General features: G+C 41.2%; 2 protein-coding genes across 3 annotated transcripts; both read right to left on the bottom strand.

The window, feature by feature from the left end:
- Positions 1-450: 450 nt before the first annotated feature.
- On the bottom strand, positions 451-19,983 carry nkx2.1 (NK2 homeobox 1). 2 transcript variants are annotated; one of them, XM_051078126.1, is made up of 6 exons: positions 17,716-19,983; positions 17,358-17,417; positions 16,704-16,772; positions 16,327-16,410; positions 2,518-2,755; positions 451-1,776 (listed from the first exon to the last, which is right to left on the bottom strand). In XM_051078126.1, exons 5-6 carry the CDS (start codon positions 2,732-2,734, stop codon positions 1,100-1,102), a joined length of 894 nt encoding a protein of 297 aa, XP_050934083.1. In that variant the 5' UTR covers positions 2,735-2,755; positions 16,327-16,410; positions 16,704-16,772; positions 17,358-17,417; positions 17,716-19,983; the 3' UTR covers positions 451-1,099. The 2 variants fall into 2 exon arrangements, with proteins under 2 accessions (XP_050934083.1, XP_018519287.1); XM_018663771.2 differs by lacking the exons at positions 16,327-16,410; positions 16,704-16,772; positions 17,358-17,417; positions 17,716-19,983 and having other exon boundaries at positions 2,518-4,000.
- nkx2.9 (NK2 transcription factor related, locus 9 (Drosophila)) lies at positions 10,183-12,306 on the bottom strand. The gene is made up of 2 exons (XM_018663773.2): positions 11,716-12,306; positions 10,183-11,209 (listed from the first exon to the last, which is right to left on the bottom strand). Exons 1-2 carry the CDS (start codon positions 11,873-11,875, stop codon positions 10,632-10,634), a joined length of 738 nt encoding a protein of 245 aa, XP_018519289.1. The 5' UTR covers positions 11,876-12,306; the 3' UTR covers positions 10,183-10,631.
- Positions 19,984-20,075: the final 92 nt, after the last annotated feature.

The raw sequence follows: 20,075 nt of genomic DNA, 5'->3' as shown, positions 1-20,075 counted from the left end.
GAGAGACCTCACCTTTTCTGACTCACACAGAAAAAACACACACCAGCGTTTCAAAGACACACACACAGAGAGAGAGAGAAAGAGAAAAGAAAAAAAAGCATATAAAGGCTCAGTTTACTCTGCAGGGCATGCTTGTGTGAGCTGCAGCATTTAACGATAAGGCTGAGAGGTGTGTGATTTGTCAGAGGATAAAACCGAAAAATAGGCTCCAGTATTTAACTGTCATGTCAGAATAAGAGCATGAGTGTTGATTTAGTGTTTAGTTTTGTCAGTGTGCCAAAGATATTTAGCAACATAGAGTGTTGGTTGTGGAGACGACCAGTTTCAAAAATGTACAGCCTAAATTTCTCACCCAAGACTCAGTAAAATAATAATAATAATAATAATAATAATAATAATAAAATACTGGTTTTGTAGGACCTATTTCCGCCGCACTTGTTAACATATTTCACAAAAAAAGCTTAACTGTCATGTTTCCATAATTTATTAATAGGACTGTTTTGTAGTAAGTCAAATATCTATATAAGTTACAAAGAAATAAAACGTACAAATACCAATGAAACGACAACAAACCGGCAATAGCGTCAAAAACTTTGTACAACAGATAGCTAAAATTCAAACCTTTTACAGAAATATACAAGCTAGATCTACGGCTTACATTAAATTCTATTATAAATCAGAGTCATCTGGCGTGTTTGTTTGTTTGTTTGTTTGTTTGTGTGCTTGAGAAAGGAGATTTAACAGCACCCATATTCAGCAGTCCTGTAGTCTATGTGCCTCCCTGTTCAGGTTCACTTTGTCCACAACTAATGCGGCCTATGTGACTGCTGATTCCTCTTTTGTCTCAATATAATTTACATAAATAAATCCCAAGACTTTCACATCCGCAGTTTCTGGACGAGTGTTTCTTCCACTTCCTTCCAAAAAAAAAAAAAGAAAGAAAAAAACTGGTGAAAATTTAAGAAGAGCTGCTGCAGCGATTTCACTCGGTTCTTGTTCAAACGCGCACATTTACAGTGAAACTTGTCGAAGTCTGCTGAAAAATGTTTCTTTTTTTCTTTAAATAGAGGAAGGTTTAAATCAAAGCCGGCGCCTCTTGTCACCACGTCCTGCCGTATAACAGGGCTGAACACTGCAGGGCCGAGCCGTACTCTGAGCCGGGGGAGTTGAGGTGGGAGAGGCCGGCCACTTGGCCCTGCAGTGACGGCGGACTAGAGGAGTGAGGCGCCAAATCTGGAGAGTGACCTGTGCTTCCCACCTGCTGGCTCTGATGCTGCCCGAGGCCGGACGTGTTGTTGGACATGATCATGACATTGCCCCCTTGCTGGTGGTGCGTCTGTGCGGAGGACGTGGGCGTGTGGCCGCTGCCCTGGCACGGCTTCCCGTCCTTCACCAGCACCGGCACGGCCACCCTCCGCGGGGACTGCTGCTGCTGCTGCTGGCAGGAGCCGCTCTCCTGCTGCATCTGCTGCTGGGACACCTTGTCTTTGGCCTGCCTCTTCATCTTGTACCGGTGATTCTGAAACCAGATTTTCACCTGGGTCGGGGTGAGGTGGATCATACTTGCCAGGTGCTCCCTCTCCGGCGCCGACAGGTATTTCTGCTGCTTGAAGCGTCGCTCCAGCTCGTAGACCTGCGCCTGGGAGAACAGCACTCGCCTCTTTCTCCGTGGGGTACTGGACAGAGAGCCCATGCCTTTACCCACGTCTGCCAGGGAGCTGAGGCTACCCATACTGCCCATGTTCATACCAGATGACGAGCCCATGAAGCGAGAAACTAAGAAAACAAATACATTTACAACAAGTGTTACACAGTGGAAAATAAGCGTAAAAACTAATAGAACGTAGTTTTAAGATCGGAGTCTGATCGATTTTTGATTGGTAAAACTGGGGGTTACAGCTAACTTCATTAACCCAAGTAATTACAACCCTGATAATTATTTTCATGGCAGTGCAAGACAAGAATATCTGCATTAAATCAATATCAGAAGCAGCTGAGCAGAAATAAAGTCTCAAAATGATTCCTAAAGAAGCAGGTGCCCTTATCCATAAACCCCAAACCCACAACGCGAGTCAAAGTCCAGATTCATAAATAATCAAAGTGTCAAATTGTATCAGCTAACAAGTGTAGCCAAAGCTCATAACTGACAGCGTGTTATTGTTGGATTAATACGATCAAAGAGTCGACACTGGTTAATAAATTATCTTAAATAAACGCGCAAAAGCTTAAAGAGAAATTTTGTTATTCACGCTCCTCTGGTGAGACTTTGTGGATTAAATGCATGAGGATTTTGCTTTATTTGTGCCCTCCATAGTAATAAAAATAAGGAAATCTTAGCTCGAGGGATATGGAGACAGAGCCCACCTTTGCGCACAAATGCGCACAGGTGACAGAAACAAAACAATAAGCGCTAAATGCAGCATAAACACGAAGCATGTGTCCAAAAAAACTCAATTTCATCACGTATCCTGCGATAACTCAAAGCTGGAGTCAAAGGTACAGGTGCAGGATACTCACTGGTGGAGAAGCGCGGGTCTGGGTTGGCTCCGTACCAGCCGGTGGCCGTGGCGCTGCCCCTCATGCCGTCCTGGTAGGACGGCAGGTCGCCCATGTTGCCCAGGTTGCCGTTACAGTAGCCCCCCATAGCCGTGTGTGACAGCTGAGAAACACCTGCCGCAGTCATATGGTAAGCCGCAGACACAGTCCCATTATGGCCCATGTGGTGCTGCTGCATCGCCGCCTGAGAGACCTGCGGCTGCCGGTAAGAAGTGAGAGGTGCCCCCAAGTTGTTATTCTCCATACTTACTTTCTTATAGCTCTCCTCAAGGGGACTCAAGATATCGGAAACAGAAAAAGGAGTCGTATGCTTAGGGCTCATCGACATTGTTCTGGGGCTGGAGAGGGAGAAATTAGAAGGCAAGGCAATCTCTCCTTCTCTTTTTTTTTTTTTTTTTTTTTTTTTTTTTTTTTTTTTTTTTTGGCCAAAGCCCCTCTGGTTCCTGTTGTCTCAACGTCGATCCTGGTAGATGAACACGTAGGAGAGCGCCTCAAGTCCGCCTTAATTGGATTGAGTGGGAGCTCGGTGCTGGCTTTGGTTTGTTTTAGCTGGGTGCCAGGTTTAAGGCTACCATCAGAGGCGGGGCATCGGCAACAATACAAAACAGCTCTAGCCTCTTTTTCGCCGAAGCGTAATTTCACTTACGAGACATGTGCTCCCCTCTCACTAACAATAACATAAGCGCTGTACATGCTCATAAACGTTCATCCTCGCGGCTGCAGGCGGTGTCCGGGGCTCGCTCGCTCTCTGCAGCTGCCTGCATTTTGGAGTTTGTGACTTGTTGCTGTCGCTGATAAACACGCGGCTGCACCTTGGGATCGCAGTGACCACAATACACTTTATTAACTGTAGTGATGTTTACGAGGGCCTCTTGATGAAAGGAGGCCTATATGGACTTGAGAGTTGGAGAACCACTCCTCAGTTGAACTACTGACTTTTAATGGCCATGAGAGGCCTCCAGTGATTGCAGGATTGTTTGTGTTATGCCTTATCGTACTCAGACATGCAAAAGTGCACTTGCGGGGAGGGAAATTGACTGATACTGATAAGTAAATAAATACACATCCGCGTGTTAAGTGGCTGCGTAAATGATTAACCCCCCTCGATTTTTTTCCTTTTGATATCATTGGACGCAAGCAGCGTGTTACCTAAATTCAGATACACACATTCGTCTCAGAGACCTGGTGAAGGAAGAAAAAACCTAACAACAACAAAAAAACAAAAAAAACAAAATAGAGTCTGGAGCAGGAGAGCCTCTCGTGTGAAGTTAACGGCGTTCAAGTACTCTCCTGCAGCACAACGCCAGGTAGCCCTCAGCAGCATCTTTGCCTTAATGCTCAAGGAGCCATAACAGTTTAACTCAATCACATCTCATTTCTAAAATCTTAACGCAGAAGCATGAGAAAGGATCTCTGCCTTTTTTCAAACCAGCTCTGAAGCCAAGAAATACGGAAAGTTTCTGTGCCTTTCTCTGGAGAAAAAAGTGTAATTTTACACAAAGATTTCAGGTGGATTTTTCTGGGCTTTTTAAAAAACAAACAAATGGAAATTAAAACAATTATTTTAGAGCGAAAAATGTGTAAAATACTCGAACATTAATGTATTTGTTCCCTATTATTATTATTATCATCACATTTATATTGGAATTCTAGTTGGGTATTACCAGCAGTAGTTTACTTTTTTGTTGTAATAATCAGTAATAGCATATTATTTTACATGTTAGTTCATATTTCAGTGTAAAGCAGGAGCCTTAAATACAAGTCATGGTTCGGCTGTCAATTTATCCTGTCTCCTACTTTGCAGTTACAAAATTATTGACATGTACAACGTTAGAAAATAAGCAGTGAAGAATTAAAATCGATGCAGTAACTTCTAACTTACAGAATCTGAGGATGTCAGGATCATACCGGAGTTGAAACTATGGCTACTGCAAAAAAAATAAAAAATAAAATAATTATAATAATAATAAAGTTAATATTTAGAAATTGTTGTTATTGTAAAGGTCTTGTCGGGAGGTCTAATGTCTGTCCTGCAGCAGCAGCAGCAGCAGCAGCAGATGCCACCAGCTCCTACAGCAGAGGTCTGCGCCTGCAGGTTGAACCGGTATCTCCTTATACTACAGGAATTAAAGAAACACAGCGTCTTCTGGTGGCAGACCCACTCAGTTGTAACACTGTGATGTTTTTTCCCTGTTGACTCTAATCCTGCGTTTCATTTCTAAAATAAAACCGTGGATATTTGTGACTATAGTGTTTGCTTTTTACTCAAATTAAGGCTGATGCGCTCTAAGCAACGAGCTGTCAAACCGGAGCCGTGGCTGTGAGTGTGGCGTAAAGTCTCATACAGCAGTGACAGTTTGTCACGGGGATCGTCAGCCACAGTTGTGTATTCTACTGGCTTGTGGCTGCCTGCATGTTACAGCAGGATCATTATCAGCGGCACCATGCAGACGCACTGGTTCAATTTAAAGAGCCCCGTAGACACCACAACAATCCATATCCACCTATTGCCTCACAATTATCTTTAATGAAGCAATATTGTCATATAGTCCAAGGCTAAATATTACAGTTAAAATAAATTGTTTGGATGATAGCCGAGGTGCGAGCGTGTAATTCGCAGGCCATATAATCGCAGGCAATTAAAATTACAGCATGCGTCTGCATCCAAGGTAAATCTTGCTTATGCCTTCCTTAATTACGGAATTTCGCAAGACATTCTTAATCATCTAAATCAGTACCTTTCCCCTGTTCTGGCACACGGCTATTATGGCCAATTAGCGGTAATTAGTCCAAATGTTCTGGCTAATTCCTCAGAATAATGAGGACACTTTGAAGTGGAGGGTATGGGGCTATCGAGCCTTTGTTATCGAGGCTTCAGGTTGTTGTTTATGAAGTGATTGGCGCATGATATCATCCAGAGAACAACTTCAGACGGGGAAAATAAGTAGTGCGATGAAAAGTAAACGGGAAGTTACTTGTTATTATCTTCCATTTAAAAAAACAATTTCTTCTCTTGTTTTACTGCAAATGTTCATGTCTACATAAAAATATCGCTGCAGAGACACTGAGGAGTGAACACGAACATGTAATTGAATACACATCGACAGAAATATTATATGAATATTTAAAATGTCTGTCCACAAAGAACAGAAATTCACTGTTGTATTCGCTAATGAACCACAAACACACACATCTGCACATTTATCTCCTATATGAAACAACAGATTATAGATCCAGTGATTTTAATGCTGACGTTACTCGCCATTCAAAAACCATACAGCGTTTTAAGTCCACTCCAACACAAAGACTAATGTTAAATATTATCTGTATCCTCAACAGACTGCCTCAGATATTTGCCTTCTTCCTGCTCTGACAGTACTGGCTCCTCTGAGGGTTTTTCTCCCCTCAGAACTTTTCTGACTTTTTCCTGTTTTTTTTTTTCTTCATCACAACTCTCAACACCTCTTGATCTAATAGGAAATGAGCTGCAGAAAAAAAACAGAAGCTGAGAATGAGGTGACAAAAAGAGAGCAGAAAATTGGACGCTTGGTGTGATTCACCATAAGACGTCAACTGATGATGACCTCAAGGCTTTCTTTAATTTCCAGCTTTCAAGTGAACTAAAGGAGGTTACACTAATTAATAACAACCACTTGTTTTCCTTCATCTTTACCCAAACCAATACACAAATTCACTTGTTGGAGGAAAGAGTTTTTTCTATGACCCTCCATCATCATGGTTAAAAGAGCAGGACGTTTGTAATATGGGACAAGTGACTTTGAACCTTTGAGCAAACACTGGTGCATGGCGTCACTCCGAGCAGCCACGCGTCACTGAGGGCAGCCATCTTTCTGCACCCAATCAGCAGCTGCAAAGCAACACACCTAGTGAGGACTCAGAGAGTAACAGCGCGGTGTTCTTCAGTGAAGCGCGACCCCTAGTGGATCTCCACACTCACGGTCTAGTCGTATCTGCTACAGGAGGTGAGGGACAGGGTTTCCAAAATTATACTGTGTATTATTCTGCCATCTAGTGGAGAGCTGGGTCATAAACGCCAAAGACCTTAGCGCAGTCACGTACTTAGTTAAAATGGAAAAGTTGTCAGCAGGTCACTGCTATTAACAGCTTAGGACTCCAGGTTCATTTTGGATGAATAGTGCCAATCTTCTCTGCACTAATTTTTTATCTTTAACACAGTTTGAACCGCCCCCACCCTACATGGCTGGTATATAAGCAGAAACTCAGCTGTAACACTTCTGAAGAATGACACAAACACCTATAAAATCTACAGATCCTTTGTGATAGTTGCTTAAAGTATTAGAACAGCTGAAGGTTGTGAAAAATATTGTTTTGTCATTTATAGACATAAGTATAAACTATAAAACAATCTATTTACATGTGGAATGGTTTTATTGTGCTTTTGTCATTGAGAGTCTATGTATGGCAACAAATCACTGAAAATATCAATAAGTCAGAGTTTTAAAGTTTTCTTTCAAATGGCATAAAAACACAAATGAGATTGGGTGTCTCTACATCTGTATATAAATAAAGTTATATTAAAACATGCTCAGAGGATTCACTGAAGAACAGACTGACTTCAGAGGGTTAAAGTGCTTTCAAAAGGTGCAGTAATCTACTTCTGAAAGTTGTAGGCTAACAGAGGATTACCAGTTATTATTATAAGTACATACTGCAGCCAGTATGTAAAACACTGAACTTATGAGCATGCACAAATGTCCTATATAAACCTGATTAGGAACTGTAACATTAAAAACCCTCCATCCTCCAACCCTCCATTAAATCCTATATTAACTACACCTTTGCTCTGACCTTTGATCATTATAATAGCTTTACCATTATTAATAATTTGTCTGTAATGTAAAGTGGTCACAAGCCAGAAAAGTTTAGAAACTGTATAAACACATTCTCCTGTTAATAAGCTTTTCAGTGCCTGTGACACCATGGACATAGTTTAAATTAAAACAAAAAAAACTAAAAAATCAGGACAAATATCAACAACACTGGTTCAACTTTTGTTCCATTTCTCATATTGTTTATCATATTGAAGATTTGTCTCAAAATGCTGTTAAACAACCAAACACCACTCATTCAACATGTCGGCAAACTATACTATACTATATACTACGTACTGTATTTACCGATCGCATCATTACACAATGGTCCACCCAGAGCATATCCTCTCTCCACCTGCCGTCATTCACCTGCAGTGAAATCAGACAGGGAGCACATCACTCTGAGCTGCAGGAGAGGCAATAAATCAGTGAGCCTCTCTTCCAAATAGTGTCACATAAGTACATAAAAGTAAATAAGTAAACAAACTGCTTATTTATTGATCCTTCTGGTTTTTAAAAACTTGTTTATCCACTTTTTTTCTCTTTTCCTTCCCCTTTTATTTATCTACCGTATGTATTTTTTATTGAACATGCATTATTTTTCTCTCTTAACAAACCACACGCACTATATTCAGATGTGAGTTTCTGCACCAACCCCTGACATATACACACTAACGCTGTATCCTTAGTCAGAGTCTTTATTAATATAAAGCTCGTCTCACTGTGTGAATACTTCAGGTCTGCCTATGTCAGATCACCTGCTATGTTTGGCTTCAACAATAAAAAACAAATCAGTGCTGTGCATCATAAAACCAAGACACCTAAAAGTGAAGCATTTCTTCAAATATACGAAACCAGCACAGACTAAATACATTTACATTAAACTTGCCTCAATCGTCTTGAAACATCTTTGCTTTAATTTGCACATGAAATTTGATCTTCTGCTTCTAAAAGGATAGAGAAGTACAATAAACCCAGAGGACATAAATGTGGAGTATGGCAAGCAGAGTATAAAGAGTTATATATTGTCAGCTTTGTAGCCAGGTTTTTAGACAAGCATGGTGTCTGCAAATGGACGAGCCAGCAACAAAATCCATCTACTAAAAAGAGGGCAACGTCTGGGGGACTTTAGTGTTTGAAATGTATAAAAAAGATTGGCAGTAAATGACTTGTGCTAAAATTTGATAGTACAGAATCAGTGTTTCTAAGTCTGGGTGACATTAAAACCTAATATATATTAAATGTTATTTGCAACAACTTAACAAAACTCCTCCTGTGGCCTGGTTTACGTGGACCTTATAACTTTCCTAAAAGGGGCCCCGGGGCAGGCCAGTGAGTAAAACTATAGGATGGGCAGGCTAATACAAGCCCATCCTTTTCAGACAATTCTTCAGACCAACTTAAAAAACCAATGGCAACCTCTAAAAGCCTGTCTTTGTCACCCTTAAACCCCAAGATGCTCTAAAACACCATTGTGCAGTTAAACCTCATAAATTTGTCGCAGGGACTGATTAAACATCACGGGAATTGAAACACTAAAGATTTTGTCTCTGGCCCTTTTGGATGAGGGACAATGGTCCATTCACAGGGAGACACACAGACAAAAAGAGTGTTTAAGGGGAGATGCAGCGAGCTGAGGGGTTCGGCCAGTCCCCTCCATATGTGATACAAGGTGGCCCCAGCAAGGGGGACAAAGGGCCAGGTGACAGGGACGATGGGCTGCAGGGTCACAGGACGAGCAAACAACATTATAGGGGGCGTGAAAGCAGAAGACCCCCCTCGTCACTGATGAAATACTGACATGATTTTAAACACTGAAGCATATTTTTCATTATGAAATAGTGAAATGAGATTGGAAATGCTGCAGAGGAGACATTACGACATGAAAAGGAGTCGAGTATATTCAAAAATGTCTACGAATATGAAGATTAACACTGTAGTCAGTGTTTTTCCAACTTAGATGGAAGTAAGTCACTGTTGAGGATAGTTTTAAACAGCTTCCTGAGTGCACACATAACGGTAAGTAAAAATATGTGCTGTGTATAGTACTATGCATCAGAAAACATCACGAAAATTCTTTTTCTTGCTTCTTAAGTCAACCTGCTCAGTTATAGTAAAATATTTCAGATTAGTGCCTGAGGAAAGATAGTCATCTGCCTTTAATTCAGACTTAAAAATCATATTCTCTTCAGACTTACAGTAAACAAACCAAGAGAGCTAATAGCCGTATTTAGCCCACTTGCCTGAGAATAACAAAAGTTAATTGTATAAAAGTGAAAAGCAGCCCATGGGCCCAGACGACAACAGGGTGCTACAGGGTGAGAGAGGCTGTAATGTTTACTGGGTATTCTTATGCTTAAGTAAATCCAGAGCCTTTAGGAGTAATGTTTGCTCAGCTTTTCGGTGCATAATTAGTTTCCTTTAACATTATAAAAGCCTCGGGGCCCTCTGTCATGACCTGCTACATATCTGAGATTTTATAAATTAAATATATTTTAGACTACAAATGATGATTTTAAAATCACTGGACAGATTTAAAGCCCAAAAAGAGCACATTTGAGAGGTTAAAACACCCTATAGAAAAAGAAAACCAACCTTAAACTAAACTTAAAGAGGCCTAAGTATATATTTGTTGGCTGTTTGTGCATCCATATGTTTTGTTTTCAGAAATAGATGCATATTATGCTTTTTCTTTGAGTTAAACTTGAAAAGAGTACATACACTGGAATTTTATCATACAAAATAAGGTTTTATTAATAATTTTGTTCACAAATAGAAACGGTTTCAACAGGTAAAAACTTTAAAGAAAGTCTCCTTAAAGACAACGAATAACATTATTTGTTCCTTCAAACATTCAGGCTATCATAATAGCTTTGCTGCTACCTCTTCTATCAGCGCCTAATGCAGCCTACTGTACATTATCTGCCTGCAACAAGTTATTTATACAAATATTACGTTTAAACGGCTTCAGAAACATACAAATACATTATCTCAGCGGATAATAAAAAAACAAAAACAAACAGGCTACACCAATAAGCCCGTGTATGAGAAAATATTATCAGCATTTTAAAAAATAACACGCGAAATATCAAATAAAATGTGCAAAATACCTTTTGTTCTCTAGTGAAAAATCTAAATGTTTAAGTTGCTCAAAAATCTGCTAAACATTCAGAAAACATTTGATGCAATTCTAAATGAGTTTGTGCATTGAACTGAGGCCTTTCATTTGAAAGAATTAAAGTGGACCGAGTCGCTCCAAAAGTCTCTCCAGGCGAATCTGGAGGCCGCCGCGGTGGGAAAGTGCTGGTACCTGGGAGGAAGAGCGACCGGGGAGGGATGCTGAAGAGACGGGTATGGCAGATGGAAGGGCACCGCCTGAGAGGGAGGAGGTAAACACGGAGCTTTCTCCGTGTCGAGTACGCAGGTGTGAAAAGGTTTCCCGTCCCGCACCAGGATCGGAACGACGAGCCTGCGCAGCACCGGAGGCTGCGCTATCTCCACGTCCAGGAGCGCTCCCTCTGCCCGGCCTCTCTTCATCTTGTAGCGGTGGTTCTGGAACCAGATCTTCACCTGGGTCGGGGTCAGGCTGAGGAGCCGGGCCAGCTGCTCCCTCTCTGGGCCGGACAGGTAGCGCTGCTGGCGGAAGCGTCTCTCCAGCTCCAGGGTCTGGGCCTTGGAGAACAGAACCCGGCGCTTCTTGCTCTTTTTGCTCTTGTCGCTCTTGTCGGGCTCCGAGTCCAGAGATGAGTCGTCCGGCTTGGTTGAGTCTGGCGAGGCCTCGACACTGCCTTCATCGGATGCTGCAGAAATAAATAATACAGGTTAGACCACATTTTAAAGAAATAATGTAATGATACTGACGTTTATTCTAGTCTCCCCTCTCATCCATCCATCCATCCATCCATCCATCTATCCATCTATCTATCTATCCATCTATCTATCTATCTATCCACCTATCCATCTATCTATCTATCTATCCACCTATCTATCCATCTACCTATCTATCCACCTATCTATCTATCCATCTATCTATCTATCTATCCACCTATCCATCTATCTATCTATCTATCTATCTATCTATCTATCTATCTATCTATCTATCTTTAAGCTTAGATACTTCCAGAAAGTGATGCATAACCGTCTAATATTCATATCTAATCGTCTTGATAAACGTTCCTTTCAAAATAAAACTGGTTAAAATTAAAAATATATATCTCTAGGGTATGATTGATGAATGTTTTTTCTAGACACTATATTAATCAAATCCAGCATCATCAGCTCGTAATGGCTCCAAACATGCACTTACATATGCAGGGGCTCCGGTCGCAGTCCATCCAGGAGGTGTAGGGCGAGCTGGAGGAGCAGGAGGAGTAGACGGGGGAGGACCGCGGCGCTGCCTCCGCATCCTGCTCAGGCAAATCCAGGATGCTCCTGACGGAAAAACTGAACTTGGTCGGCGCAGCCATCGCGTCCTTCGGTAGTTGCGTGCAACCCGGTAGTTTGTTTTTGCGCAGAAATAAACAAGCACTCGAAGTTAAGTCTGTCCAAGGAAGAGGAGGAGGAAAAAAAACACACACTGCAGCGGATCCTTTCCACTTTGCGCACTGTCCAAACAGCAGCTCTGTGTGCACCGGGGCTCAGTGTTTACACAAACAGCACTCCATAAGCTGCAAACACAAGGCTGCTCGCTTATAAAGCCTCCTCCTCCGCTGAGTACCTGAATGGCTGGAGTGCTGTCACCCAATGACGGTAGGTGAGGAATAAAGAAAAAAACCTCCGAGCTTCAACAATGAGCGAAGGAAACACTCGTCATCATTACAGATTCGTCCCGTATCGTCAAACGGGGGAAACAGATAATGGTAATTGTTGGAGCTGAATCACGTCTTGGGTGGCAACTGACAACAGAGCCCGTCCCATCATCAAACCACCACCCCCCTCTCCCCCCTCCCCTCCCTCCCTCCCCTCCTCTAGCCCAAACAACGTGTCCATCATTTGCATACAAAGTGAGCAATTAGCCTGATGCCTGCGAGTTGGTTTAACTAATACGTCCATTAGAGGCGTATTAATTGCAGGCGTGAGAAATGTTGACGTTTATGGACGGTGGAGGGTTCCCAAACATGTACATTTGCCCCAGAGACTTCTTATGTTGTACATAGACGTTTTTCAACAAGAAAATCTTCCTTTTTAACTTTTCTGAATGACTTATGATGGCATTTATTTCAGACTTTTTTTTAAAAGGGTAAATCTTAAATGTAACATTAAAAAACGAACCATGATGTAGTTGTGAGCAGGTATGAGCGTTTATTAATGTATTTCTCAGCAACCATAACTCCTCCTACGGATGACTGTGTTTCCACCCATTATCTATAAACGGATAATGGATGACAACACAGTAAAATACTCTTGTAATAATATTTAATATGTCTTCATACGAGGAGTTAGAAATGTTGACAAGTCCTGCACATTATATAAACACTCAAAATGTCCTTATATCTGCTTACAGCTACATTATTGTGCTTTATAAGCAATTTCCTCAGCGTCCAAAAAGGCTTGTAATTGCTAAACACAGAGGTTAAAGTAAATCCATACAGAAAATTCTGTTATAGAGGCAAATTATGATTATGTATGATTAATTATAAGTTCCAAACGCGCCCTATTCAGTTTCTGATAAAGTGAAGCACTGATGCTGACAAGATTTTATCAATTGGTAATCAAGATAAATTATCGACAATTAATCATGCTTCACGCACAGAGCTTAAAGGGATCACTGTTTAATCCGCTACTTTTCTCTGTTTTATCTCATTAATTTAAAAGTAAACAGCCGATCATCCTCTACCCAAACTGTCGCCCACAGGCTGATATCTTGGCTTTTTTTTGTCCAGACATATAAAACACATTAAATGCAAAGCGTGAATTCAGTCTTTCGTGGGGGGGTTGCCTCTCTCTCGTATTTGATATTGATATCGGCCCTCATCCACTTCAGCGAGGTGCATGAGGCCGGGGAGGAGAGACGTGGTGGACATGCCTCCCCAGTCGTCCTGGGTGGTCGGACGAGAGGGAACACAAATACATGCCAACCAGAGGAGGGGAACAAAAGGGGAAAATGTAGCCCCGCGTCCGAGACCCGTTGGAAGCATTTGTTCCAGTCAAGATTTTGCATTTGTTCAGTCCCGCAATAATGCCTGATTGACGCCCCGGCACAATGTCCTTTAACTTTGCAGGATAAATCCGAGCTTGTTCCGTGTTGTCATGGTTTTGAATGGAGCTGAATAGGATCTGGGACACTATCTACTGCTCTGCGTCTACTGCCGCCAAGTCTATAGTCCAGGGCAATATTACATGTGTGATTCAGGACGTATTAAATTCCTTTTAGATTTTCAGAGCTCAACAAAGTCGGTGACCTGTATTATTAGTTCAACATGCACTGGAATCAGCCTTTATCTCTCGTTTTCTCCCCATTAAAAGCCTTTACGCACATTACGCACAAATGTTCCGTTGGAAAACAAACAACATTAAGCAACTTTTAAGATATAATACTAAGAATATCGCCAAAAACTGGGAGGATTACACCCTCCTTCAAGCACCATTTCTGTGTACACATCGGCCTCCCAGTGGTTGACAAACACCAGAGGATTACAGTACCGCAGGTTTGCTGGAGTGGATAGTTTACAGAGAGCACTCGATTGGAGAGCAAAAACACGCAAAGGCAAAGAAAAGTCATGTCCAAAGAGCGGGAATTTTCTCTGTCCACAATGACCCAGCAGCCCCCTTAATCTATTTAACACCCACAGGCTTCAGCCAGAGAGGGTCCTCTGCAGCTCCCAAGAGCTCTCCACTGCCAAATATTTACTCTGTTGTTCAGCTCTCCATTCCCAATCCCTCCTCGGCCAAATGCAGATTTTTCTCACATGGTTCTGGAGTCAGCAGCTGAACTGACAGTTTTAACTGACACTGACTGTTTTAAAGTTCCTCTCCGCTCATAAATGTGTTTTGCTTATTATTGCTTCACTTGGATGTTTGTCCTTCACCCTGCAGAATGATGTATGTACTGTTTGACTTCAATCTGAGTTTAATACCTTCAAATATTGAAATCACGACTTGTCTGGAGGCCAGTTTTGTTCCAGTAACTGCAACTTACTCAAATGTGACCTGGAAACCTGAAACCTTTAAAAGACTTTTCAGTAAATTAGGAGACACTTTGTGTCCAGCTGTTAAACTTTTGAAATGAAAAGTTTTTGCTCATTCTGTTTTTTGAGGTTGAGGGAGTAATTTTCTTATGTTGTAATTAAACTTATTTTGTGCAAAACAAAAACATCAAATGAATATTATTCTTCCAAGCAAACTATTTTTATATGCCCTAAAACATTTATGATGGGAATCATCATACGAGGCCTCTTTTCTCCTCTTTCGTGTCCATACAGTAACCTAATGTCTTGCAGGTCAATTCACCAGTATTTGGATTATCAAGACTCTCACCCTCAGTATATTTTCTTTACTTTTCTTAACTGATGTTTTTCTTGTTGTATTACCTGTTTATTTTATAGGTTGTGTTTAACTGCTTTTATTATTATTTATTGTGTAATTCTAGTCTTGGAAAGTGCTGCACAATTAATGTCTAACAATAAGTAAATGCATAAGGTAGTACTTTAGCAATTTGGGGGATTTTTTTAGTGGAAAAAAAATTCTCAGTTTAAGCTCTAACTTTTAGTAGCTCTAAAACTGTAGTATACACTTTCTATCCAGCTCAGTTGGCTGGCCATCCTTACTTCTTTAAAACCTTCACCTTCAGTTTGTAACTTAAGCTTTCTGTTAAATATTTTAATTCTCAAGCCAAAGCTGAGATAATGAGGAAGCCATCTGGGTTCTTTTTCAGCAACAGAAGATATTACACACAGGCTAAGTCATACTTTTATGACAAATAAACAGAACTTCGCGAGTAAAATTGGTGGAATGTCGCTTTACCTGCTAATCTTAGTTACCCAACATCCACCATGGCACCACTGTACCACCTGCTGACGTCTACACTTACTGTCCAGGTCTGAACATGACACAGTGGCTCAAACATGTAGTAAGCCAGTGAAAAAGATAAACGCCTGAGACGTTTATCTGATTCCAGTCTGATTATTCATCACCTTAACAGCCACAATGACCCCTCTGTTCCTGCTGAGTGTAGCATCATGCTCCAGCAGCTGCACCTGCCGCCTGTCATGTCCTCTCCCTTCTCTCTCTCTCTGTCCTGTAAATACCATTAGCATTTTGGAGAGGGGCTGCGGGGGATAATTACTTGGCCGTCACATCACTCTCTCTCTGCAGTAAACTGGGGTCTTGTGAGGTTGCTTGACTGAGCAGCAGCTGTGTGTTTGCTGCTCAGTGAAAGTGTGTCAAAAAGTCAGGTCTGTTTATATGGCGCTTTAACACACAAAACCAGTGTGTGCCAATGGGATTTTCAGAAAAGAAGTTGCAAAAACAGGGGAAAGGGAGACAGATCCTGGAAAATCCAAGGATTACTATGACATTACTCAGATAGAGGGTGTTTAAAAGTACAAATGAAGGACAGCCACATGTAAAACAACATGGATTTTAAAAGAAGAGCTTAAACTTCTAAGTATTTCACAGCTTTAGAGAAGGCAAAAGCACAATTATATTCTTGATTTTAATGATAAATAAAATACATTTTTAAACGTTTTAGTCTTGAATTGAAAAATATATTTACTTGGAAAGTCACCATGTTCCATCTAAACTCTCTAGCTGCAGTGCAGTGAATGACTGTTTATTTTGATAATATCCTGTGAGCAGTGATCAGTCACCGCTCCAGTCAGAAATATAAAGAATTGCAAAATATTCAAACTTAAATTCTGAGTAAAACACATGCATACATACAAGAGAGTCTCCTAAAAAATAATGAAACATCACTTACTTTTTAGCAGAGTTGTCTCTACACCTGCAGTCACCATAGTCCAGTGCTGCTGCTCAGTCCCAGTACCTCAGCTGATGATATCGGCTGTAAATGGGAAACAACAAAACTACTGAACATTTGAACATCAGGATAGGTGCTTAATTATTACTACTAGTTATGTATTATTTTGTTCTGGAGTCAAAAGTAAATATTTGTAGATTACTAAAAGCAGGTGAGTCTTAAGCAGCTATTTATTACAACAAGACCATCATTTACTGTATTAAACAACATCTCATACACAGTCTATACTTTATACATATGGACTTATTGTTGTCTAATATCTATTGCAGTAACGTCACAGAAATGCTTTGAATTAAGAAAATGTTGAGTTCACTTACCTGCATCAAAACAGGCTCCATAGAAGATCTGCAGCTCCTCCAACTCAGAGGATCATCAGTGTTCACATTCTACAACAGCAGCAGCATTAATCATGAATTAGAACTGGTTTAAAAGAAACAATATCAATAAACAGCAACAAGACTAAGCTTTAGATTTTCTCTCAAATATATGATGAACAGAAAATTCTGTAAGGCACAGAAATAAATCTATGACATGAGGTTGTAAGGAGATAAAAATTGCTGTTATTTACAACTCCCATTCAAAACAGTTCATGTTCTCTACCTGTTTCAGTCTTGTTCCAAACTGTGTTTTAAGACCCTGAATGGTCACCGCTATGTCAGACATGTCTGATACTTGGTTGCCCTCTACAGGACACACACTGATACTGACAAACAGCCTCCCTCGTGTCCACACACAAGAGTTCAGTTCACTTCAGCCTTAATTAAAATCCTAAAGGGAAATGTGGTTTCAGCACAGAGCCACTATAAACAGCAATAACTCTACTCAGTCACCTCTGCTGGCAAACTGATATGACAGGTAATTATTTGATTGCATTTGTGAAAAAGAGTGTTTGTATGTGTTTCCTCATTCTCTGCAGCCAGTTGTGTAACTAAGGGAACATCAATGAAAACTGAATGCAGTGTGAATCGTACCTGCTGGGATAAAAATAGGCTGCTGGTCCTTTGTTGCTGCAGTGTTGCCACCATCCAGACCTGTACATGAACGGGCAAAGGCTCAGTCACTGAGGCTGCAGAAAATTGTAGCCTACAGGCATCTTCAATCTTAGACTGATCAATCATTAATTTGATGCAGTCAAATCTTTTACTTGGACTGATGTAGTTTAAAGTGCCCTACAAGTGAAGGCAAATTCAGCTGACGAGAAAAACTGCTCTGCACTTTTTCATGCACTAGAAGAATGTTAAATGAAAGCAGGGGGAATACACACAGAACTGAGGAGAAATATAAAATAACTGTACATACATACAGCACTTTAGATGTGAAGATTCTTACCCATCATCAACATCAGGAAGAATCATTCTGCAGAAAGACAATGAGCCCAAACACACAGACAGAGTCATAAAGCACTATCTTCAGCAACAAGAAGAACAAGAAGTCCTGCAACAGATGATCTGACCCCACAGAGATCTGATCTCAACATCAGTCTGGGATAAAAACTACTTGTGGCATTATTTAAAAAAAAACAAAAAACAGGTTAGATGTAATAAAATGTTCACTCATAGTAACCCTGCCATGCATTTAATAGCTAGTGAGTGACTCTAAGGAGTAGGACGAACTAAAGAGGAGAGACTAATAGTTTTTAAGTGAGGACTGACATTTATTCCCTACATGTCCATCAGATGGCGCCGCTGTATTTGGAATAAAAACGCTGTGTGGTTACAGTGAGTGTTGGCTCTGTATCAGCAGCATCAGTGACCCTGTGAAGACAGTGTGACCAACAGGGACACACAGGGAGACTTCAGAAAATTAAAACAGATGCTTCAGCTTTTTGGGTCTCATTCACAATTTTTGCCACCAGAGAACAACAGGAGAGATCTTTACCTCAGTGTGTCTGACTGGTTCTGCTGCTCAACAGTGTTCTCGCTTATTAAAGTGCCACTAACTCATGCGACTTGTCTTTAAATTGTGCAAAGAAATGCAGCAGCCTCACCTTGTCTGCAGGTCAGGAGAGTCACCGCGGTGCATATCGGAGGCCTCAGTGTTGAGTTAATCCTGTGAGATGTTCACTTCTTCACTGAGCACAAAGAACGGCAGCTCTCGATGAAAACTTATTCAAATTTCTATCATTCCCGAGTTTTATTCGTTTATTTTCCTGGCGTCAGGCTCCTAATCGAAGAACAAAAATATCAGAGGCCCAGCACTTTGTCACAATTCTCACTGACATTATGCATCTGACTCTGTCCGGCCTCTGTTTGTTTATGAGGATACTAAACCCTCAGTCCACTCAGTAATCTAATAACCCTGTGTAAGAATCTGACGCTCGTGTACCCAAACCTGACTAATTACAGGAATGTTTCTGCGCTTATGCTGGGATCTTAATGGATGAGGAAATTTAATATAAGTCCAATCCAGGTATGACTCAACGATTCCTCGGGTCTAGTGCATAACGCAGCGGTGTGGTCTGTATCAACACCCCATTTGCACTTTTCTGCACAAAGGAAAGGCCGCGTAAAAGCGCAGTAAAGGTAGAGCCCTCCATTTTTCCCAGTGTCCTTGGTCCGGGACAAAGAGAGCTCCAAATTAGGGCGGAATGAAATATTTAATACTAATGGATGCCAGGTGCCAGACGAACAGATGTCAAAGTGATGTATGCTTAAAAGTGTCGTAAATATTGTTTCTTTTTGTCCCTCTCTGCTGAAACCCAGGCCTGGCCTCTGAAACACGGCTACATACGTCGTTAACCCGCGTTCGTCCTCATTAAGGCCGCATTAAAGTTACCGCGCCACTCAGCCCGGGAGAAGTGCTAACCTGCAGAAAGACTTTAATGGTGTCACCGCCGTTTAGGCTGCAAAGGTTAGAGTCATCAGGCCGGGTTATTTTAAAGGCACATTTCCCCCTAAAAAATCTGCAGCCTCCGCACATTAAAGCTCCATATAGTCTTATCTCATTTGTATCAAACAGCTGGAGGTGACACCACTTCCCCTCTCCCCCTTAATAACCCGGATTAGGGGTGCTTTTGGGTGACAAACTGCTGGGGCCTTGTCGCTGAAGGTCTCAAGGCTAGCAACACACACACACACACACACACACACACGTAGAATAACTCTCCGCACGTGTGTATCTCATTGCAGATGTCAGTCAGTTTGGGGACAGTTAGTATGAGATGACAGACCTCCAACCCCCGCTGTGAAATAAGAAATCACTGCGCGTCCCCATAATAACCTATTAGTGGTGGTTTGGATTTCCCTCAGGATCTTACTGGGAACATTAAACCGGGAACTGTGAACACCGCTCTGCTGCTTTCTGCACGGATAATCTGAGCTGCACAGCGGCTCAGCGTCAGTGTGTGCTGCAGATATGAAAATCCGTCTCGCACTATTTTTTCTTGGGACCACAAAGAGGAATCAGTAGCGGATTACAGTCACAGGTGTCTCACTATAATTAGGGCCCGAGAAACGAGTTGCAGGGACCCTCTTGTTTCAGTTGCTTCTCTATTGACAGGGGATTTGTTTTTAGGTTGAAGTCCACTGATACTAAGTTTTGTATCATATCAGGTTGCAATGAATTTTACGCGGATGGATCTGATTATGAAAAACAAAGTTCTACATGGAAAATAGTCTGGTTTAGCCTACATAATAATAATAATAATAATAATAATAATAATAATAATAATAATAATTGAACATTATTTA

This window comes from Lates calcarifer, linkage group LG19 (genome assembly GCF_001640805.2).
Source record: "Lates calcarifer isolate ASB-BC8 linkage group LG19, TLL_Latcal_v3, whole genome shotgun sequence".
In the NCBI taxonomy this organism is placed as follows: Eukaryota; Metazoa; Chordata; class Actinopteri; family Centropomidae; genus Lates; species Lates calcarifer.
Note: the sequence above shows the minus strand (reverse complement) of the source record. Positions and strands in the feature narration are given on the sequence as shown.